This window comes from Nyctibius grandis, chromosome 7 (genome assembly GCF_013368605.1).
Source record: "Nyctibius grandis isolate bNycGra1 chromosome 7, bNycGra1.pri, whole genome shotgun sequence".
In the NCBI taxonomy this organism is placed as follows: Eukaryota; Metazoa; Chordata; class Aves; order Nyctibiiformes; family Nyctibiidae; genus Nyctibius; species Nyctibius grandis.
This window is the reverse complement of record NC_090664.1, coordinates 36,278,025-36,303,046: the sequence shown is the minus strand read 5'-3', so window position 1 is coordinate 36,303,046 and position 25,022 is coordinate 36,278,025. Positions and strand designations below refer to the sequence as shown.

The 25,022-nt window shown below is 38.4% G+C and overlaps 1 protein-coding gene across 4 annotated transcripts in view; it reads right to left on the bottom strand.

Annotated features, from left to right (window-relative positions):
• Window positions 1–24,442, bottom strand: part of STAM (signal transducing adaptor molecule) — a 35,670-nt gene extending 11,228 nt beyond the window's left edge. For 2 of the 4 annotated variants that reach the window (XM_068405108.1, XM_068405109.1), the window contains exons 1-9: window positions 24,278–24,442; window positions 13,168–13,252; window positions 5,631–5,706; window positions 5,448–5,543; window positions 4,761–4,907; window positions 4,402–4,492; window positions 2,355–2,547; window positions 1,933–2,027; window positions 572–660 (exon numbers count right to left, since the gene is read on the bottom strand). In XM_068405108.1, coding sequence (XP_068261209.1) covers window positions 572–660; window positions 1,933–2,027; window positions 2,355–2,547; window positions 4,402–4,492; window positions 4,761–4,907; window positions 5,448–5,543; window positions 5,631–5,706; window positions 13,168–13,252; window positions 24,278–24,317 — 912 coding nt within the window. In that variant the 5' untranslated portion in view covers window positions 24,318–24,442. Of the gene's footprint in view, window positions 1–571; window positions 661–1,932; window positions 2,028–2,354; window positions 2,548–4,401; window positions 4,493–4,760; window positions 4,908–5,447; window positions 5,544–5,630; window positions 5,707–13,167; window positions 13,253–22,265; window positions 22,291–24,240 lie in introns of those variants that run through there. The other 2 variants (XM_068405110.1, XM_068405111.1) reach the window with 2 other exon arrangements.
• Between the last annotated feature and the right edge of the window lie 580 nt (window positions 24,443–25,022).

Genomic DNA, 25,022 nt, shown 5'->3' with positions numbered 1-25,022 from the left:
GGGAAAAAAAGGGGGGGAGAGCAGGGAAAAACATCCTGGGCTGAGAGTTCCTGGGAACCTTGCAGAATCACTGCGGTGAGATTGTGTGAATCTCACTAAATATTACTTACAGAGCAACAAAAAGCTCACAGTTTTCAGAGAAGGGAAGAGATCTTTCAGACTGGGGGAAGACAGTGGTGGTTACACTGGAAATAAACCTAGGCCAGCATTCAAGATGGGTATCTCTGAGGTATCCTGAAGTACTTAAAGCAAAACTTGAAAGCAAATGCGTCACTCCACACCAAGCTTCTAGTTTAGAGGTGAACCGCTGTACAATCCTGGAGTAGGGCCCTAAATGGAATGCAGTTTCCAAATTCAGTTTCAGAAATTCCTAAGAACTTCAAGACACATCAACAAATTAGAATACAGCAGATTTTATTTTTTTTTAATTAAATCAACTTTCCCTTCCCATTCTCGTTTGATTATCTTCTCCTGATATTTCAAATTGGTTTTGAGGTATGGGATGAAAAGTTTAAACATCACATATTTAAATGTACCAGCAGCTGAAAATCAGTACTTGTATCACACTTACTTCATCAATGTAAACTGGTTCAGGCTCAGGTTCTATTGTCTCTACTTGAACTTCATCACTGAACTGCACCATTTTCTTCTCAGCTTTCACTGTAACATAAACAGGCAGATTTTATTTTATAAAATAAAAATTTTAAAAAATGACAAATATTATACAGCTAGCATGTTGCCTAAGTTCTTTGCATTTGAAACATCTACTGTGAAAATTAAAAACATTAGTATTTTGTTGACATTTGAAAGCCAAAAACATCTCATAGACTTAAAAAATTTTCATAAACAAATCTGTAAATTGCATAAAAAAAGACATCAGTTCACACAAGGTCAATAGAAACATGTGTTAGCAAGCAAATGTCTTTATCGTAGTCTCCCTGCACATAACATGCTTACTAATAAAAGTCATCAGGAAAACAGATTAAGAGACAGTGACTGGCAGAAATAGGGCTAACGAGTCAGGTTTAAGAGAAAACTGGTAAAATCATCTATGCCAAACTGGAGCCTTCTTTTCTCCAGAGCAAAGTACAGAATCGAAAGTTCTCAAATTTTGCTATTCCTTCTCCATCAAATAGTACCAGCAAAAGCATCTCACTCCTCTGTAGTGGAGGCCACAACAGAAAAGCTGACAAATACTACTCTTATCATACTCCTCTTTTCAGTTAGTCTTAGCATAGAACAGATGACTCCTACAGCATGTAATGCTGCTGACCTGATCATAACTTTGGCACACTCATATTGAGATCACAGGAGATTCATCTGGCAAACTCATCAGATTTACAGAAATCAGTTCTAGCATCCTAAAATGTTGTCTAATATTTAATATTTTTAATAAATATTTAGAGTAGGTTAGACCGATACAAATAGATACAAGAAGATAAGCAGTACACAGAAAAAAAATTCCTTCCATTATGCACACATACATACCCACAGTACATAGGTTTCTTGAATTGTCTGAACAGCGGTAATCTGTCTCTGACTCCCATCTGGCCAGTTTTCCTTGATTAGATATGTACCATTGCAACCAGGCAAAAAGACAATTCGGAAAAAAAATGATGTTGCCTACATTTATCTAGGTGTCAATGGAGTTGTTAAATGAATCTAAAGGAAGCTACTGACAAAGTCAGTAGCAGACGCCATCATATTTTTCAGCAGATGCCAGCTTGGGCAACCTTGGACTGACAGAAAGATATAACTACTGTTGGTTTTGAGAGCACAGCTAGGGCTCTTCAGTTTTATTTCAAGTATCACACTAATTTGCAACCGAACTTTATCATAAGGGAATGGAAACAGGGAAAGTACATCACTACAGAAATATCCCTTGGGCTGTGGCAAGGTTTAACATATATACATAAACGTAGTGTTACTTACTCATTTCTGGCTCAGCAGAAAGATCAGCTGTTACAAAATTAGATGGAAACAATCCCATACCCTGATGAGTTTCACCTTTCCACCAATTTGGATCACTAAAGATAAAAGAATAATTAAAAAACCCATACATTAAAACATCCATACTCACATGGAATTTTCCTAAGAATTGCACTGTAACAAGGCATTTATATTACTTGTACATAAATACAAGTTGTTTATACACAGATATCTTTACACAAGAATCTTTATGCAATTACATTTGTATGTTAAAAATCTAGGAGATAACTAAATAAAGTATTTAATATGTAAATATATTTTATTGCAATTGTATTCCAATGTATGCTTCTACATAGAAGATACAATTATTCTCAATTAATTTTTACAGTCTAATGTACTTCTAGTAGGCATTCTATATAAATTACCTGTCATCAAGGATAGTTATAAGTTCTCCAGCTTTAAAAGTTAATTCGTTGTCTTCAGCAGCCTCAAAATCATAGATTGCACGAACCTTTCGGCCCTCATGTTTGTGATTTGTTAAAAGGCTTGAGGTGCTCGGATACAAACTGGAAAGTGTTGTTTGCTGTTGCCTTTGTTCTTTTAGTGACAGTTCAATAGCTACAAAAGAAGAGTTACTCACATGAAAATTCCCTATAAAAATAGGTTGAATGATATGGAAATTTAACTCTGAAAACTTTTAGTATAATTCCATTCCTGTTGCGTCATAATCAACTTCTGCCTTTCACTTAGAAATAATGGTAAAACCCAAAAAGATGTTTTATGACTAGAGAGCAAAATTCTGCCCATAGATTTACTGAAGCTTTCAACATGGACAGGTTGAATAAACAGCACTTAAGCAAAAATGGGATACCTCAGTGAAGTCATCTATTTTTTATTATTATATTATTATTATCTTGAACTGATGTAAAGTATTTACATTTTTACTAGCATATACATGTTGATCAACTTTTCCAGATAGCTTGAAACATTAAAGAGTTACAGCTCTTCAGGTACACGTTGTTTCTCTGTTGGATCAGGGGTCTTTAGCCTGAATTCACAGAATCAGAGAATCGCACAGATTGATTGAGGTTTGAAGACACCTCTGGAGGTCATCTTGTCCAATCCCCTGCTCATGCAGGGTTACCTAGAGCTGGCTGCCCAGGACTAGGTGCAGACAGCTTTTGAGTACCTCCAAGGGTGGAGACTCCACAACCTCCCTGGGCAACCTGTGCCAGTGCTCAGTCACCCTCACAGTAAATAAGCGTCTCCTTAATTCATAATTAAGAAAAATATTTTTGTTTAAACAAGCAACAATCCATCCATTCCTTCTCTCCCTACCATTCCTTGAATAATTTTCCATTTCTTGGTCATTTTCAATTAAAATTGACTGAGCAGAAAGGTTTCATTCATATTAAACTCCTCCGAGTTTGTGAAAAAAATGATCATGTTTAAGAAGAAACAGAGCAGGACACAAAAAAACCCAAGAGAACAAACATTAGAGAACCCATGCAGAATATAAACCTTTGAGATACAAATCCCTTGAAAAGTAGACTTTGGCGGGTCAACTGTTGAAGAAATCATTAGTAACATATACAAATGGGCTAATGGCAATTTAAATAAATCAATGCTATATTAGATAATAGGTAAACAAAAAAAAATTTCTATCAAAGCTGAGAAACTGCAAACATCCACCAACTACTAGCGTAAGAACTTCACAACAACTTCAAGCCTGAAGCCATGCTACATACAAGGGCTTCATGTCTTTGCTGAAGTCTGACCTCAAAAAACAGTATCTAGACCATAAAGATCAAACCACTCTAAGAATAACTCTTCACACATGTCTGGTACAGGATCATTAAATGACCTTTGAATATACCTTAGTACAACAGTAAATCAAAAGAAACCATCCTAGCTTTGTTTACTGGGACTGCAGTGAGACATTTAACAGCCACTTATGCTTACAGCAATCAAAGCCTTAAAGTACACTACAGAAGCAGTATTCAAAGGTATAAAAGTTTAAAGTAATACCAAGTTATACAAAAAATACTGAATCCAACTTTGTGTAAAACTTATACTATAATCCTTACTTTCTCCTTCCATCAAATGTTTAAATTGTAAATGAATGTGCTTCACTTGCCCCAGAAAGAGGGAAAATCCAAGTGCAGAACTTCATCACACATTTCCATAGTGGCGCATGTCCTTAACATGAGATTTTGCAGATTTTTTACTGTGTTGTTTCAGTTTGGCAAGGGAAAAAAAAAAAGTAAAAACCAGGAATTTTTCATATTTTTTACCCACAGAACAATTTTGATCTCTAACCTTCTAGGAAGGGTACAAAAAGAAAGGAACAGAAATCATAACCACAATTGATAAGTATACTATTCACATAGAGGAAGGAAGCAAAAACATTTGTTCCTGCTTTATTTGATATTTACCAATATATTCATCAGGTCAGCAAGTAAATGCACTCACCTTTAGCTAAATCCTCCTCTTCCTTTTTGTTGGCTACAGTACCAGGATCTTTGGCAACTAGAGCTGGACTTGCTTTTGCCTGTTCAGCAGCCTAGCCAAAAGTAAAAGATGTAAAAATTAATTCAACAAAAAACTGACAATGCATTAAGTTCACCGTTTTGATTTGTGTTCATCTCCAATCTAAAAATCTAAAGTAAATCAGAGCATTTCACACCTCAAGGGATGTTTCATTAAGACAAGAGATATTTCATTTTGTTTGCCAAACACATTATAGCATTCAAGACTACAAACTGTAAAATACAAAACTGAGGATAAAAAGAATTTGTGATACCCTTTAAGAACCACAAAACTTAATATACCTGTGAACCAATAGCTGGAAAAGTAACTCCCTGCTCCTTAAGATTTTTTATCATAGCAGATATTAAACTAAGCTGTGGGTCATTCTTGAATTCATCAGTCCATTCCACCATAAGGGCTTTCAGCTTTTCACAAACTTTTGGATGACCCTGCAAGTACAGTAGAATCTAGTTAAATAATGTAGGAATCTGTTCTTAATTCCTTAATTTCAAATAATTTCATGTTACTGTCAATATCAACTATATAGACACCTTATTTTGAAGTCAAGTGTATTACTAAGGGATATCTTTATTAGAAAGGGAGAATAGTACACCAGCATTGTGCTTATACTAGTAGAATATATACTAGGCCAAAAATAGAGTAAAACAAGGTTATATAAAAGCCCTGTATTATCTCCATTTCACCACATCTGTATTTAGTGTTTCATTGCTGTTATTTAGTGTGAATATTAATTTGTATATTTATAAATTAACACACCACACTCCACCTCCCCTGAACAGAATACATAAGTAACTGTAGTGTGAAGTGGCATTTAGGAAGTCCCAGTCTTCCCAATAATCTTGTATCCTTCCTCCCACCACCAAATTTCCAGTCTTCAAAAAGTAGATTCCATTCCACTTTCAGATTACCCCAATTCTCTGTCTGATTTAGCTTTTCTATGAATTGTATAAATCATTGCAATACATTACCTTATTCAACACATTGCTTACTTCACTGGCAAAATCTCTTGAACAGACTTCTAAATGAAAGATTTTACCACAGTTTGATACACACGCTCCTAGAAGCTAAAGAAAGAAAGATTAAAACTCAGAGGAGATTTTTTGCAATATAACTTTTCAGGAATGAAAAGTACTACATTAAAAAGAGCCTACTGTTAATGCTTGCATAGCAACATGGGGATCTTTATGGTTCACTCTCTTCATAATAGAACGGAGACATTCCTTAGGCCTAAAAAAACACAAGACAGATTTTAAAAAATGTAATGGAATGAACATTTCCTATTGCACACATGACAATGCATGACAGTGTTCACAGACAAGCTCTCCCAAACATTGTCAATAAATTATTTAGTAGCTTAAGTGCAACATTAAAAAAAATAAACACCATTAACAGTTGTAGCCATTTCTATCTGTAGGATTGCTAGCTTGCTTAGTTATCAAAAACCTCTCAGTAAGTTACATTACTTTTTGCAGTTAGTGAGAATTACTGTAAACACTCCAGAAATGCATAAAATCCCTTACAATTAGAGAACTGTAATTCTCTGTAGGCCATGCACCTACTACTCTGGATTTCACTTACATATCTAAGAACATTTGCTTACATACTCATTACCAACACCCTTTTGCTACTTTTTTTTTTAAGATTACCACCACTATATTCCTCAGTCTCTTTTAATCTACAGAACAACATTTATAAAGAAGATATGCAATGAACCAACAAGTGCTAAAAAAATTGTTAGACATTCTACATCAAAGTTTCAAAACAATTAAATACAGAATTCAAGTCTTACCTATGTTGTGGTAGATAGAAATAATGTGAAAAGGAAATTTAAGAAAGAATTTGAATGGGAGTTTCAGGCACAGTTTAGCATATTAAAATCTGTGTCACTTTCTGTTATTTTGTTCTGTCTTTAAAGGTGGTGGAAGCCTGAGCGAGGCTGGCATAGGAATTATCATGGGCGTACAAGCATTATCTGTTGAACAGCCCTGAAAAGATAACCCTGAAAGAGGGTAAGTAGGGAAAGAGGAAAAGAGAAGGTAAATTTAAACTAAGAGATTTCATGCATTTCTGGTGTATTTATAGTAATTTTTTTTTGGAAGCAACATTATTTTTCTATTGAACTGATACCTAAGAACTAACATGAAACTTAGGTAGAAGTTACACCACTGCTTGGCTATATTTGGCAGTGCCTACATTTTACAGAAATGTCCACTTCATATTTAGTAGCACTAATTATAGAAAATGCTGTCACACAGCAAGACTCCATATCACTCAGTGTATACCTTCATATAACCAATTACTACAAATTAAGGCTATAAGGCAATCACTGCCTATTATCTATTAAATATCCAAGACTTCTCATATATTGTCCTGGTTTGGCCTAAACCAGGCCGATTTTCCTTTCAGTGATTTTTACTTTCAGCTAAGTCTCCTCTAAGTAACTGCACTTTCTGAAACTAACTGCATGTTTTGCAGACAGTGTCTGCTTCCAGGACTGATAACGCTCGAAGTTTGTAGTTATCGCTGAGGCACCGGTAGGGATGTTGTGCAGAAAGGCTCTTGCTGTACTTAGTCTTAGAGAAACCAAGGTCACTGCTGAGTTCCTCACTGCTTACGAGTGAAGAGCCGAAGGGGGGTCGCAGCTGCAGGGGGGAGCGGACAGGGCAGGTGACCCAAAATTGACCAGCGAGGGTATTCCATCCCACACACGTCATTCTCAGTATAAAGCGGGGGGATCACGAGGGTCTCTCTCTCTTTCTGCTATGGCCGGTGTCCAGGGAGGACTCCGTCTGTTTTCCTGCTGCCCCCGATCCCGATCCATGCATTCCTGAATCCAGCTCTCGACCATCGTTAGGCCCAGCCTGGGCCTTCCCGGAGCCTGCCCTGCAGGGCCGGTGGTGACGTGGCTGACTTCAGGGGAGCTCAGTCTTGGTTTTGTATATATATTTGTATATATTTGATTATTTCTATTATTGTTATTATACTCTTTTCCATTATTATAGTTTATTAAAACTGTTTTAACTTTCCAACCCGGAAGTCTCTCTCCCTTTTCCCTTTCCCTTTGGGGGGGGGGGGTGGGTGTAACAGAGAGCATCTGCCACAGGTTTAATAGCCGGCCCAGCTTTAAACCGTGACATATATTCACTTTAATTGAGAAAGATTACATGCTAAAATTTTCAGAAATAACTGGGTTTTAAACCATTAATTTATGACTATGACTATCAACATGATATGAGCGCAAGCACAAAAATTAATTGTTAAGCCAGGATTTATAAAGGTAAGATGCAGCATCAAGAGCTTAGCTGTTCAGGAACAGGACAATTAGCCTAAGATTTTTTTATTAAGGAATCCAAAGTCTTATTAAAAAGTAATAAAGTAACAAGAAAGCCTCAAAATCAAATGATCTTCCACATGTGTCAAGTGCAACTTTGAAAAGGTAAAAAAAGCCAAGAACCCTCTCAGTAATTTATAAAAACGCATTAAAAAAAAAAAAAAAATCTATTTCCTCATATATTTAGCAGAAACTCTCAATATTTGAGTGTTAATGTTTTAACATACTCAAATGTTTAAAAAAATCTTTTGATTACATCTACACAAAAAAAAAAAAATCCAGGTTTACCAACGTTTAGTCACACAGACCAATAATCCCTATTCTAGACAAAACTATAATCCTTATTTTTACTTCAAATTAATTCATCATACAATTTAGTTTGTAAATTAGGAGAAGCACTATGCAGAATTCAAGGGGAAGGCACACACACTGTGAGAACAGAATTCTATTTATTAGGCATTTCTCCAGATCATGCTATATCGTGCCACAGTTCTGCTGCAATGATTCTACAATCAAAATTTCAGAGGGAGCACAGTGAGCAGGAATAACAAATCAGTAGGGAGAAAATAGGGCAAGATACAATAGAAACTATGGTATTAGATACTAATATATCCAAAAAACTTTCACAATAAATTTCACTTTTCATTTTAGAGAGTAAAAAATAATGTATTTGATTATATTTTATTTAACAAAGCCAAAATTAACAGCAATTGGAATTTAAAAATACTACTCTGCACAAAACATTTCATATATTTTCAGGAATTTACTGTTCATTTACAGTCTAAGGCAACTGATTGTGGGGCTCAAGACTACACAGATGACTCAATTTTCTTCCTTGCTCCTTTAGAAACAAGCTAGTCAAAGAGCTTCCTGGTCAGCCTGTTAGACATATACTGCAATGACTATGTAAAATGCTACTGAGATTGGGTAACTTGGGGGGGAAAAAAAAAAGAAGTTAGTTTGCAACTCTACCAAGTAAGCAATTTTACTGTTCTCTCTTGTATGAACAGGCACAAAAACAGCCAAAGAAGAATCAGCTAACCAGAATACTGACTCACTGAGGCAGTGATTAATCCACAAGGAAACAGGACAAAGTTAGGCAAGCAGCAATATAGACAAACCATTTCTCAATGACAATTTTTCAATACCCACCCCCACCCTCAACAGAGAATGCTGCAATGAACATTTCTGTTTTCTCAACCGTCGGTGTCTTCTCCCAGTCTCTGATTCCATTTTTTTTCTGCCATCATTTTTATTAAGTAACTTTTCTGGAGAAAAACTGAAATTGTGATAGTTTCAGACATAGAGACTGATATGTCTCATTAAGTTAATACAAAAGGCACAAGCACCTCAAAGACAAATGCAAACAGAAGTAGACTTAGGAACTGGCTAGCACTAAACTGACTGAGGAAGGGTGGGGCACTTCATGCTAAAATATACCATATGTGGCCTTTAATTTTCCCTTTTGTGCTGCTTAATGAATCATTCAAATTTTACAATGTTATTTTACTCAGAGCTGATAAACTACAGATTCAGTTGTGTAAGCATTTTCATTGCAGAAAACCAACACTATGCAAAAATCTATACCTTTCCTGTAGTCAGATGATTTAAAATGCCAGTAAAATACTATAAAAGTTTTTAAAATAAACAAGTTTTCAATAATGCTCTACAAAAACAGAAAAAAGACTGTCTCTAATGGTAAAAACTTTGTTTTAATCATGTTTCCATGTTGAAAAGGCAACTTGCTCACTGAACTACCAATATTCCCAAAAAATGGGATGCAAACAATGTAATATGCAACTGCTGAGCTGTATGAGTTCCTAAAACAAATTCAGAGATTAAAAAAAAGTGTTGATTGTCTCCTAGTTAGACAAATTTTAGATCATCTTAAGAATCTAATGTGCAAAACATGCAAAAACTATCAAGTTAATTCCACACTACATATGGCAACACTTTATATATACTATTGTAAAAAAGGCATATTATTAAAAATATTACTGAATTTACTGTCCTTCCAGTGTTTTCTATGAAAATTCTGACATCATCTCTAATAAATTAGAATTTGAAATTCATTAAAAAAAATAGAGAAAATAGTCAAAGAGAGAGAGTCAGCAGAATTCTTACTAAAACCTGTTTTAGTTGGTTGGATTAAGTGAAGAAAAACAAAATTTTTAGCTATTGGCAATTCTCTGTTACCAAGGTATTGCAATGTAAAAATTAACAGTAGCAATTCTGTTACTGAACTGAAACTAATTTATCTTAATAGAAAATGTAGCACCTTTATAGCATAACAGGTTTCCAACAATTACTCTGGATGCAAACAAGTTGTTGGCAGACCTAAATGAGACAATGTGCCGTTTAACACTGTGGGACAAAAAGTGCCACTTAATGAAGAATAGTCCTTCTAGTCTACTGTGGCTTCAGGTGTAAGACAAACTACATCTAAAATGCTGCAAGCATGCAATGGAACTTACAGACTGGTACAAAGAAAACCCATAAAGCACATATTTTATAATCTAAACTTCTGCCAAGAACAGTAACACACAGCATGTATTGGACCAGAACTGGTTAAAAGATTAAAGCAGATCCCAGTTAAGACGACTAGCATCCTTGCCACAGGAACTTAAACTGCAGGAGAATTTCAAACAGCATAGCATATCTGATTTAAACTTCTCAATGGGGAACTTTGTCTTGCTTTACCTTGCTATGGCATGACATAATCCATCAAAACAAAGAAAACCCACTATCAGCAAGTTTTAACAGAATCTGAATTTAAGCAACGAGTCAGCTGGCAGCACATTACAAGCAGGGTAAGTATTACAAAGGTTAAAGTCACAGACAGGATAAAATCACTGTTTTATTAAAAAAAAAAAACAACACAAACACACCAAAAAAAAAACACAAAACAAACAAACAAAACCCACAAATCATAACAGAAATTCCAGCTGTCCCAGAGAAATTTAGCTGCACATTACCAGATGATCTCTAGCTTTGTCTGTACTTCCAAGCAGCTGTCTCTTGCAGCTACATACATTTGAGCACTGTTCACACTAAGTTGCTGCGAGACTAAACCTTGCCTATGGAAATACTTTCAGTGATTAAATAGAATACTGAAGCCTTCAATAATATAGTTATTGTTATAGCACAGCATCAACACGTACAAGGAGCAGAAATGCATTTTTATATATACAGGCTAATATGAAACATTATTAACAACTTGCCAGCTGTTATCTTAACTACAGTTATACACAACAGCACAGAAGTCTCAATGTGCCATGCTATTTATAAGTATTCCTCTAGACACCATCTCTAATCCCAAGGAATAAGCTTATTTGCAAACCCGGCCTTTGGAATAAAAGTCCCAGGTGGGAATTTGCTGTCTGGCATCTCATACTGTTTCTCAACATCTTACAAGGCAATTCAAGTCATTCTCAGACAAGCCTTTCACTAAACAGCAGCAATGGCATATTTCTCTTTTTGAGGCTATTCCTTACCCGAATTGTTACAGGGAATGCTTGGAGAAGATGTATTTAAAACATTTCCAAAGCCTAATACTACACTGAATAAAACCACTACAGATACACTGAAACAATGTCTTTAAACTGTATTTTTTATTTGCTAACTCATATTACACTTTAACTTTTCATGTCCAAAAAACAAGTGCTTGCATAATGCCTACGAGAGAGCTCAGTAAAGACTCAATAATGGAAGCATTAGTGGCCCATATTAAGATATGTTTAATTTAATATCACATTTTGAAAACATGCATTTATCAAAGCCCTGATGTCAGAGAATAGCTTCTCAAAACAAGGGGAAGAAACACAGAACCTCATTTCTTTCTGTGACAAAGACACTGGTGGTCTGGTGGTGAGGACAAGGGAAGGGCAGCAGACGCTTTATACCTTGGTTTTAGCAAAGTTTTGACAAACAGTTGAAGCTCATACACTCTCCTTATCACCCAAGTGGTGAAATAGGGGCTGGATAAAAGGCTGATAAGGTGGGTGGAAACCTGGCTGGCCTCCTAAGCTCAAAGAGTTGTCACCAGTGGTGCAAATTCCAGCCAGTGGGCAGTAACTACTGGGGTCCCCCAGGGATCTCTGCTGGGACCAACACTGCTAAATGTCTTCACTAATAACCTGAATGATGGGAGGCAGTGCACTCTCAGCAACTTTGCTGACAAGAGGAAATTGGAGGGGAGCAATCAATATACTGGAGGGCAAGGCTACTCTTCAGAGGGACCTGGACACACTGGAGAAATGGGCATACTGGAACTTCATCAAGTTCAATAAGAGCAAGGGCAAGGTGTCACATTTTGGATGGTCTGCATATCAGCAAAGGCCAGGAGCTGACCACCTAAAAAGCAGCTCTGCAGGAAAGGATCTGCAGGTCCTATTGGGTGACAGGTGTCAGCAGTGCAGCCTGGCAGCAAAGACAACCAACCGCATCCTGGGTCAAACAAGTGGTCAGCGCAGCCAACAAGTCCAGGGAAGTGATCCTTCCCCTCCGTTCTGCACTTGTGAGAATGCATCTGGAGTACTTTGTCCAGTCTGGGGCTCCCCAGTGCAAGAAGGATATTCATGCACTGCAGTCAGTCCAATGGAGGGCTGCCAGGATGGTCAGAGGAGAGTCACATACAAGGGGAGATGAAGAACCGCTTTCAGTTTTGAGAACAGTGGACCAAAAGGGGATCTTACTGCTTTTTACAACTAATTAATCAGAGAATATATAGAAGATGCATCCAGTCTCTTTCTTAGAGCTGTACAGTCATAGTACAAGATGCAACAGGCAAGTTGGAACAGGGGAAAATGTAATCAGATTGCAGGATTATTTATGTACTTACTTACTGTGAGGGTAGTTAAATACCGAAATACTGAAACATGTTGCACATACAGGTTGTGGAAACTCTGACCTTGGAGGCATTCAAGACTTGTCACGGTTCCTGAGCAACCTGATCTAATTAGACCTGTTTCAAACTGGGGTGTTGGACTAGATGACCTCTGGAGGTCACCTCCCATCTAGATTATGATTCTGTAAGAAAAATCCCTCATGAGGTCTCCTGGGGAGACCTTACAGCGACACTGCTAAAACATATCAGTTTATTTATTCTGTTACATTGGTGAAAAACTGCTGTATGCAAGTCCTAATTTTAACAGATCAGCTAGTATTTCCAAAGAAAAACTGCAAAATATTTTAGCAGAAAATACATATATTTTCCTTTTACTTGTAATAAATTTAAGTTAAATTGAGCTGTTGCAAAAGTCTATACAGGATAACAAAAATTTCATTCCTCTCATGTGAGTATGAGACTGAAATAACAAAATTAAAAAAATTTGGGGAGGAAATTTCTAGTCACTTACCCTGTGCGTGACTGTCCAACCTTATCACAGATGTCTAAGATGAGGCCCCAGTCCTCTGCAGTGTTCATCTCACTGGTTGCTTTCTCTGGTTGATTAAATTAAAAAAAATATTAACAAAATTGTCAACAAAGATGTTGCAATATTATTACCTCTTTGTATATTGCTAAATGCATGACAAATCTCTATATTTAATAAATTCATACATTAAAACTGTTATACCTAATTCTTTTTAATTTTCCAGCGTTCACTTGTGGCCATGAATTTAAACTCATAAGTAAATATATATTTTGGGGTTGTTTTCCCACATAATAAAGATATACCCAGATTATGACAAAAGCTGTATAGCTTTATATATAGATTTTTTTTTTCCATTTGGAACTATAAAGTTTAATAGGATATGAATATCCAAAGCATTAGCTCACTGTTTGCAGAGTCAGATACAACTGCATTTACCACTTCCTCAGACACTAAACTGCTGTGTCTTGCATTTCCTTTCTATGTATTACAACTCAACAAGGAAGATTCAACAGTTCATTAATAATCACTAAACTTCTATCTCCCCATTCTCATATCTGGTTTGGATGATATATTCCACTATTTCTTTTTAGCTATAGAGACTACTAAACCAAAGCTAACCACATAGAAGCCATTGGGACTCTTTCTTCCAAATCTTTTGAATAGGACCAGAAGAGTTCCTGCTGAAGAGTGAAAAAATAGAGAGGGTAGGTGGAGAAGAAATAGATTCCACTTCAGAAAAAAAAAACCAAAACAAAACACAACAGAGACTCCCTCTCTATTTCTCGCCCTAGAAAATCTTAGGTACCCAGAGGATAACAATAAATAAAAGTGTTAAAGGAAACTGAGCCTTACACTGCAGCTGAATGGACAATTATCTTAACACTGATAGATCAGATCAGGGCTGGAGAGCACAAGGGAATGCACAAGCAGTTTCCATTATTCACCAAACAGAAGGAGAATGGACACAGAATAGTACACAAACTTTGTTTCCTATCCCTGCTTCATCTAATATTCACCTCTTAATCTACAAAACACAAAATATGCCGCAGCAATGAGTACCATCCCTCGGGGAATGTCTCGGACTACTTAGTTTTATGAAAGGAAGCAAAGATTTCCCATAAAAACTTATCTGCCAGGAAAGATTCATTATCCATATTAGCACTTGCAATACTGCAGAGAAGCGAAAGACAAAGCAAAACATCTAATCTCCAAAAGTTATTAGGAATTATTCATCCCAAAGTTGATGACTTGTCATTATGAATGAGTTTCTCTGTCCTACAAATTGAAGTGAGGTTACAGTTAGTTCGTTTCTTAATTCAGAACAAAAATGCAGAAAAGCAAAGCTCTAAGGTTATGTGCTCTTGAAGTACTTCTGAGGAAAAATTAAACACTGCCATATACGACTAGAATGGTAACACATCAATTGTACTGCCTGATGCAAGGAAAACAGCAAAGCAGTATAGGGAAATCCTAAATGGAAGTTACTTACAATTGTATATGTTCTCTCAGCTAAAGTAAAAGAGCACTGCCTCTTCTTTCTAAACCGAATCAGAAAATGCATTTCATTGCAAAAACCCATCATAATCAACAAAAATATGAAAAATTCTGGGTAGACACCATGCTAACATCTAGCACTAAGATATATCAGCTGATCAACCAACCGCTTTATTTTTCTTTCAGTCTACTATTGTTCCAAATCATGCTTATGACTAGTATAGCTAACAATCAGAGAAATTATTGATTTTTAAATCTTGTTCTTGTTCCTTGTTCATAAAGGAAACATGTCAACAGGGAAGCAAAAATTGAGAGGAACGCCATAATGGCAGAATCCACTCAGTATGCCAAATAAAAATACCAAAACATGAGAACAGAGCAATGAGACTGTACCCTGCTTATATCAATTAACATTGCTTTATTACTCCAGAATTTCCATCCTTTAGTTGGGGATACCTTATAAATACAAGCAAATGAGACAGGGGGAAAAGAAAAGGCAAGGAAAAACCCATAGCAGAACCATGCATTATACTTTTCCTGCTTGTTATTTATCGTTTTAATATACCCAGCTCTCGGTCATCTGTAGGCAGAATACTTGTGCCACACGTGGTAAGACACGTGAACCAAAAGCCTTGCATGGAGCCATCATAGGCCAAGACAGCCTTCTGTATTCATAGTCCATGAGCACAGCAGCTGTACTGCTTCCAAAGCCAGCCTCAAACCTGAGGCATCGTTAACTGCTTTTTTGAAACACAGAGCCTAACTGGAGTTGTACCTGAGCTGAAGGTGCGCCTACACAACATTCCCAAAACCGAAAACAGCTGATAAAGCCCAGTCCAGAGACACACAGAACAGACAGCATGGAGGCAGTTTAGTCCCGGGACTCCACTGTTTCAGTTCATTGCCAGTTCTGCTGGAGCTGGACCAGCTCCAGTCCAAGTGTGTCTGCATGGTGCTCTCCAGAGCTATAAGTTCCCACCAGGCTCAGAGCTCACGTGCAGCCTCGCAGACCCACACCGCTCACTCTCGCCTAATGCCGTACTTCAGTTAGCACATCCTTCAGCAGCCAGAGCTGAGAAATCCAATGGAACTGAAACGTTGACCTTTTCCATTATTCTACACAACAGACAGTTGTCTGTACTTTTGGCAACAATTGATCTTTCTTTCCTCACAATGAAATCAGAAAGCAATGGCACGGCAATCTGTCATGTCTTTTACAAACCAAAACATAAAATAATGCATGCTTAAGGTTTAAAAATAACAACTAACTGTCTTTTATGTGAATTTAAATAGCTTGGCTGAAACTAAAAATAAAATGGTGCTTGATGAAATCCCTGATCCATATCAACCACACCGATTACAACTTTCATTTTAATTCTCAGGAAGAATATTTTGCAAATTTATCCACAAGTACAATTACAAGTTTTCTACTATGGCTACTTTCCTTCTTGGAAGTTAAACTTAGTCCTGTATAAAAACTGCCATTTGCATGTAAGACCTTCCTCCTTGTTAGTCAGGATATATCCTCCATCAGCAAACACTAGATAGTTTCTTACTAAATTTCTGTCGGAAACCCAGTCTCATTGTGTGCTTTCTGTCTTCCATAGTAACAAGCATCCATTAATTACCTTGGAGCATAAAAATAATTGTAAGACATGAGAAAAAGAAATTTGCCTCTATAGTTTTAGCTAAATTCTGTCTCAAACAAGGGCAGTTAAAAGTTCTTTTAACAGCATACTGTGTATGTTAGCAGTACACTATCTGACATTGACTGTCCACAAAAAAGGCCACTATCTCTGTCAGAGCACTAGCAAGTGACTATCACCTTTCACCACTCTGGGAATAGGAGCAACAAAGACTGACAAAATTCCTATGTTGCATCAGTGTTTTGTAGACAAAATTACTACTTAAAGCTACTTAAGTTAAATTACTTACTCTATTATCACTTAAAATCCACGAATGCTCTCTCTTCTAACGCGAGGCACACATTCACAGCCAAAAAAACCTATATGTGCACTCAGTATTTGCTTACCCTGACTAACAGCTGGCACCCTACCAGCCTTCAGGTACAGCTAACATGTCACTGTCAAGACTCTATCTTAGTACCAAAATGGACTCTGATACGGAGGGAAAAAGAGACATTTGTATTTAAAGTCTTAGGGTAGGTTAGCACAGGAAATAGAAGATAGACTAGAAACGTACTTCATCTTCCATCTCTGATCAAAAATAATTCTGCCGTAGCAATACTAATGCTTACTTCAGACCCTATCCCTCCACCTCATCATTGCTACAAAATCTTATTCAACTTAGTGAATGCCAAGCCAGGATCAGATAACATTTCAGACTTTACTAAAACAACTTTTTAAGACAGTGCTGGTTCCTTCATGGAATCACTGTTCTTTAAAAGTTATTAATGCTACATCAAACACAAAGGAAAACAGGGCTACATGACACAGAGGAATACGTGATGGAACTTTGTCTCTAGTTTTCCGACAGCTCTCTCCCATAAAGCTCTATCATTCAAATTTAAGGCATTGTTTTCCCAGCACAAGCAAGGCCTACAAATTAATGTAGTAACTTTAACTAGTCCAAGACTATAAAATCTTACGTCTCCTCAGACTGTAATTAACAGTTTTTAAATTTTACAACTGCATTTTTCCATTTTTTTTTTCATTACAGGTCTTCAACTTTCACGGTTATTTTTCCAGGAGTTACTTAAAATTATTTTCTAACAATTAATTCCACAAAGACAGTCGCACAAAGTGGTAAGTGTCTTCTCTTCAGAGGAAAAGAATACTTAGAACTATGGCTTTTTTGGACAACAACGATAACAACGATTCTGCACAATATAATACTTTTCTAAATAACTTCAATAATTTATTTAATTCCTAAAACAAAAGCAAGACATACAAAACCAATATATCACATTTTTTCAGCCACTTTGCAAGGCACAGAGCATGGGATCACCAGGCTTCTCCCTTTATACTTCTTCTGTACTCAGAACACTGATCATAACGAGCCAGACCAATTCCATCTTGCCCAACATTCAGTCTCTAGTACATATTATACCTAAAGAAGCAGATGCCTAGGAAAACATAAAAAAGAATAAGGTAAGCATTAGTTGTACTTCCCTACAACACACCTTTCAGTGACCAACAATTTGCAGCTTCGTAACTTATGAGTCAGAAATGGTGCTTAACTGCACAAACATAATCATAAATCACGTATAAAACAAATAATTAAGAAAGTGTTCTGAAGCAAAATGCATCTTCTCATAGAAATCTCAGCTGTGTCTGTATCTTCAAAATTTCTCAATAAGTTCTAGAACATAATCTCCTTCCCATAAAATATCTAGGTGCTGAAATCATACTTCCAAACATATTTTCTATCTTTTTTTTCCACTGAATAAAATTTATACAAACCTGAACATCATCTGCCTTCTAAAGAAAACACCATTTCTCAGTGTAAATGCTGTCTAGTCTTACTGAAATACCATACCAAAACCCCAGGAGACAGTGTTACACCTATTGATCAGAAGCCAGGCCAGAAAGATCTAAATATATGAGTTACATTACTTATACTTCGGTTGTGGTGAAAGCACACGGGCTCTTGCATGGGCTCTTTTGGGATACATAAATGCACCAGCCTCTCCTTGTGTTCTAAAGTTCATGGATTCTGTTGAGGCCCTGTTTACCTCCAATTTACACAAACCTGAAGGCTTGGAGCATCAATAAAATTCTGTTTTCTGCTCTGGTTTTGTGCATTATTTAGCAATTATAACAAAAGCAAAAAAATTTGCACTATGATTCTATTTAAGGTTCCCTATTACATACAAAATATAACTGCAGCTGATCATTTTAGGACAGAAGCAGCAAACTTTTCTCAGAAGAAAAAATAATAATTTCCTAATAATTCATAATTGTCCTAAAAGAAATTTATCAGCAGATTTATAAAGTACTATTAGACAGAAGAAATGTAGTACATGTTGAAAAAAGCCACTGCCAAACTTAATGGTTGACTGTTTAGGTGCCGGTAAGATATTGCTGCAGATTTTCCATGCAAATATGTGCTAGTCACAAGATTTCTCTGCCTTAGTTCTGCATCTTAACAATGGCATTTTACTGCCTTATTAGAATTTTGCAAGAGTGAATACTCTCATCGATGTCCGGACACTGCAGTGAATAGCATGATGCATTTCTTAAGGCAGAAAACTTAAAGACTACCCATTGCTATCAACATTTTTAGAGGGAAGTCTCGGCAGTTTGAGCTTCCTAAGCTTCAGATTTTACTGAAATTTATTTTTTAAAAATTCCAATATTAGAACAGACCTAATTTTCTGCTACAAAGTCTCAAAGATGTTAAAACTACATAGAATTTCAAGAAATAACAAAAACAGATCAAAACATTTACAGTATTCCCAAAAAGTCCTTATGGGAGCACTTGTAGACGGTGTCCTACGAAAGCACTGATAGCTGATCCAAGGCAAAGCGAGGAGCAGTGACTGAGCTGACATGAGGCCACCTCAACTTGTTCCTTCAGAAGACCATGAGGGTCTCACCGTACATGAGGCAACCTAGCCAAGATAGACATTTCTCAACTCAGTAAGCTGAGCAGAATTAAGACAAAAGGATTCAAGATCTGGTAAGAAAATGCTGAAAACAAGAGTAAGACAAGCCGGGCAAAAATAATTTAGATGTTTAGATGTCTTATGGCAAAGTCTAACAAATCCATGGAAGTTAAACAACCTTTCACCCAGAAATATTACCACAGAGCAGGAAGGTGAGCACATTAGAGATATATGCGAACAATGATGATTACTCTGTAAACAAGGTGTATCACAGATGTGTTATAGTAATAAATGGTGCCAGGATTTATTTGCAGAGCCCCACAAACCAAGCCACAGTAGAGGTGGCATTTCAGAAGGAAGATCAGCAAGAGACTTAACTTTTCACGTCAAATATACAGTGTTATTTTTATCAGCTACAGGAACAGATTTTACATGTTGAAGAACTACTTTGATTCTTCTGAGTTTTGATATTATAATACACACTGTCACAGCTGAATTGAGGGGAAGCACTTAAAATGACAGCTCTTCCCTGGGAGGAAAGAAAAAAATTACCGGGAAAGTACAGTCTACAAAAACTCCTTTGCCTATAGAACATACTATGTTGGCTTCAAAATGCCCAGCTGAACTCGAAGTCTGCTGATTCATTTTCAGAAAGGGATACTGAAAAAGATTTCTTGTTGGCTATTATACAGAAGTGGTATTCCACTCATTTTTTCTCCTGTCAGCATTGCCATTTTTCACTGAGAACATACACTGAAGGTATCTTCAGTGAGAAGTTCTTGTTTTTCATAAACATTTATAAATAACTGAAAAGGAGGGTAGCTATAGCTCCTTTCCCACACATTTTCTACTCAGCTTCCCTGTTATTTCACTGTTAATATCATTCTCTCTAAAACAACGCAGAGAAAAGCAGTAGGCCAACTTGGGCAAAAAAGCGCCAGCTTCATGACAGGCTGAACCAATCCTTGGAATTCATCTTCCCTCACAGCCAGAAGTTAACTCACAGTCAGCAGTCTCCGCAATTACCTGGGGTCAAGAATCTCCTTTGCAACAATTTTCCCTCCTTTTGGCAAACCTGGCCTAAACAGAGAAAAGCCCAGCTCAGAGAAACATGTAATTGGATGGTTTTGAAGATGTTGACTAACCAAGGGGATAAATCTAAAGAATTAAGACGAGTTTAAATAGCAAGAGTATTTTATTACAAGAAACTGCACCATGGTCAAAGCATTTCTTACACTCTAAGGCACCAAACTAAATGCTATCGTACCTTAATGTCCCTGCTTACCTACAATCATATGTAATTTATGCATATTATTAAGTATCTAAAGAGTTGTGAGCACAAAATGATCAATAGCTGCTATAGTTAATAAAATGTGGGAAAAAATCATTGCAAGTCGCATCAGATTGACAGTTCTACTACATTACTAAACTACCTGCTTAATTTCCTATTACTGTAAATAGTAAGCCTGAATCTTTCCTTTCTTCCCACTCCTATGGTACCTCAAACCATTCGACCAGCTACATTTAGACTAACATCCAAAGCAAATGCAAGAAGTGCCTTCATCCCTCACTGTGCATAAGCAAGAAAAATCATGCAAAATCCCCCATTTTTTAAACACCTGCTCTTAATATCATGTGTGATTTTATGACAACTCATACTAGAACCTGTATTTATTGCAGCTTATAAAACTTCAGAAATAATAAGCTTACGGCAGGGAGTAAAAAGTTCTTCCAGTTCTCTTCTTACAACATCGATTAAGTTTACAATGCTTGACATCAAATTAGAATAAAGTATGCACTACATTAAATTCAGAGTTACAGATTTTATTGAGATAGCATCTAAATGACATTTCAGAACTGCTTTAGCAGCAAGTTCTTCATCAAACCTAGCCTAACCACCACTACATTACTAATTAGCCTGTCACGACAGATTAGCAGACAGTCTTTTCATTCTTAAAGGACATTTCACCATTATTTTGCCTGCATCAAACTTACAGATAAACATGCATTTCTCAGGAACAATTCTCTGGGAATAACATTATGATTAAGACTGTGAAATATGGCAGAAATAGACTTGCCATTAAACTAATAAGTACACCATTAATTCTAACTCCTTAAATGGAGGATTAGAATCTCTTAATTATAACCTCAGCAGTCCAGTGTCTTGAAGGTTTTTTTCTTTTGTTAAATTCCAATATTATGTTCCTTACTTGGACACAATGTCAAAGGTTCACAGATTTGATTGTGAAAATCCACACTGACTTGTGTCACCACTGATTAGTATCCCTTCCTGTTGAAATATTCCTAAATATGGTAAAAAGAGGGTTCAGAAAACAAAAAGTATTCAGGATTCATCCAGAGATTTGGACTCTCTGAGGATGACAATGGCTTACCTCCTCAAATCTCTGGGCTGCCTAAAGCATTCTTTAATATTATTAGTTTAACAGTAATCTTAAACAACATACTTTTGCCAATCACAACTATAGAAGAGGTGCACCTCTCAAAAACCCGTGTACAAAGTTGACGCTAAACGGTAAGCTGTTACGGATGACCAGGTTCCACAGCAGGAGCATGCCAACAGGACTAGCCAAATGCTGATGACTGGCCAAACGCTGATGACTGGCCAAACTGAGAAATTTCTCCTTCTGGACTTAGAGATACTTACGCTCCTCAAAACAATGGAAAACAATTTAATTCCAGATGTGTTCTCTGCAATCCACCACCCTAAATTGTTCCAAAATCATTTCCAACTATTACACAGGACTGCCTAGCCGTCCAGCAGATGTGAATGCACAGCCATCACAGAAATACTATCAACTACACCAATGTCCAAATTCATATGAAATTAAGAATAGCTTTTGACTGCCTTCCTGCTTCAGGAATCTGATTTTCAAAAGAAAACCCTCTTGCTGGGCAAGAACAAAAGCAGAGCACTCAACTATCATTCTGAGAAAAGAACTGAAAAATAACACTACTGCTTGACAACTTTTGGAAGTTTCCCGAGAACATGAGAGCTTACTTCACAGCTGACGTTATCTTATGAAGCCTGCCAAGAAGTTCATCCAGATAATAGCACATTCCCAAGGGGCCTCGGCGAAGAAGGGCCCAGGGACGCTTTCTGTGAGACTTCATCATTCCCGTCTCCCTGGCACAAATCCAGTTAAGTGACGGATAAAGGTAGCAGGCTCCTTAAAGTAGGCTGCCCCCAACTGAACACCTGCTGCTCCTTCGGTCTCCCTGTGGACACCATGAAAGGGGACAATGGAAAGAGGCTGTGTTTACTGGTGAAAATTAGCCCATTGCCCACTTTCCCAATTGTGTGATTGAGTGGTTGTTTCCCTGTGCTCATACAGTATACAGAATAATCCTTTGGAAAAATATCTACTGGTGATTGTACTAGGTAAGCACAGTAGGTAAGGTATTGGCATCCTCCATACCTAGAAAACGGCAAATAACCCACTGAACTAACAGCTGGGTGCTAATACCCTGCATTATGGAACTTACAGTGCTGACAAGCACATCTATCAGACTTAGCTCTAGAGAAACCCACTCAAGCAGTCTGATCTTCACTGCTAGACAGTGGCCTTAGAAAGCAAAAAAGTGAACATTAGCCAGAACCTCAGCTATCACTTTTTAATCTTATTACTTCAAATCATTCTCACAGATAATATTACCAATGTTTCAATCCTCTAATGGTCCATGGAAAATTGGCAAGCAGTGCAACCTCTTCCTCATTTTCAACTGCCAAATTACACTAGAAGACAGCGAAACAATTAGGAAAAAATATTTATTACTTTTCAAAATAAGTCATTGTCAACTTTGCCACCAAGAAAATTATAAATTGAAGGTCAGTTTTCAGTGGAAAAGTGTTCTTAACTGTTCAAAATGAGAAGAGTGAGCTATGCTTTATTAGCATACATACAGAATTTGTGTCACAGTCCTTCCTTTATGCATTAACCCTTCCCCCTGAAAAGATACATACTTTTCAAAGAGTTTTAAGCTGTTTTTTTTTTAAGAGCTGGAAGAATTAAATCAGAGACCTGACTTCTAAAGTTGGATAAACATTAAGAAAGAAACAATGTATTTGTTGTTGAAAGCTATGGCAAGTACAAGGCTACTAAATAAATTTGTTTCAAGAAACATATACAGTGCTATACTGCTGTAAGAAAATAAATTAGTGTGGGTGTGGGGGGTACTTACCCAAATACGAGAAAAAGTCCCTTAATATTATGCTGTTCCCCATACAAAGCTTTTATCACTCAAAGTAAAATAGAAGTCAGTAGCAGGTAGGAGACAAACCGTATTATACAATCACAAATCAGACATGTAAAATAAATTTTTGACTGCCTATATGTTATTTTACCTTCAGTTTGGACACATCAGCATTAAGTATAATTTTTGTCAAGTAAAAGCCAGACACGTCCTCTCCATCTAGTTTGGCCTTGGAACAAGCAAGGTGTGGATGAAACGTGATCACAGAACATCAAGTTTCACTTTAAAGGGAAAAAGAAAGCTCTCACAGGAATTCACTTTAAAGCACTGAATACAAAACGCTTTGACAATTTTCTCATGCCTGTCTGTGAAGCAATTGTAGATTGTGCTTTCTACTTTTCATCCTTCCAGCAACACTCCGGCATAAGCATTTCTCACTGCTTGTTTTGCTATGCTGCAACGTTACTTCTGCTAAGCAGGCCAGCTTGTCTCCCACAAGCATCCCCATGCTCACCCCGCTCGCAGGCCAGGCAGGGCCCGTAGCAGTCCCCGCCGCCGCCGTGCTGTCACCGACCAGGCCGCAGCCACCGCCGCCCGCTCCTCGCCACACCGTGACCGCTGGCCCAGCCGGGCCGCCTGGTCACCGCTGCTGCCCCCGGCTCCGCGCCACATGCGAGGCCAGGCGAGCGCCGGCGAGCCCGGCAGCAGCAGAGGGCTGGGCGGGAGCGGGCGGGAGACCGGAGGCGGGAGCGAGGTCGGAGAGGGGGCCGGCCGGGGGTTACCTCAGGGGGAGGCCAGGGCGCCGCGGGAGCCACTCACCCACATCCTGGTCGAAGGGGTTGGTGGCGAAGAGCGGCATCGCGGGGCGCGGGGGCGCGGCCACCTTTCCCCTCCGGGCAGCGCGGCGGCGGAGCAAGAAGCCCTCAGCGGCGGCAGCTCCTCCTCCCGCTCGGGATGCCTCCGCCGCCACCTCCTCCCAGGGCCGGGGAGCCCGCCCGCCGCGCGCAGCATGCTGGGAAACCGGGGCTGGCCCCGCCGCCGCATGACGGCCCACCGCCCCCGGCGGCCCGGCCCCGGCCCCGGCCCTGGCCCCGGCTCCAGCTCCAGGCGCGCCCTGCGGCAGCGGCGCAGCGCCCGGGAAGCGGGCCCCGGCGGGCGGGAAGGCTCCTCAGGCCCTTTCCGCAGGCACCCGTGGCCCGAGCTGTGTCTGGCCCCCGCCGGGCTAGGCAGGTGGGTGGGCGGGCACCGCGCCTGGCCTGGCCTCGCCCGCCGCCCGGCTCCCCGGAGCCACCGGCACCGCCCCTGCTGCCCCCCGGGCCGGCCCAGTCGGCCCCGCTGCCCCAGGCCAGGCAGCTTAGGGCCGGCGGGGCCGCTCAAGGCGGGTGTTTATTTTATTTAGTTCTGCTGAGCTCTTTCGTGCCTCCCTAGTTCGTAGGCGAGTCGGTTTCATGCCCAGACAGACACGTTCACTCCCTATAGAAAATTTTCAGAGCTCCCGTATACATCGGGCTGATAGAGTCTTTTCATTGTTACTGCTATCGTGCTTCTGAAGTAGGTGGCCTGA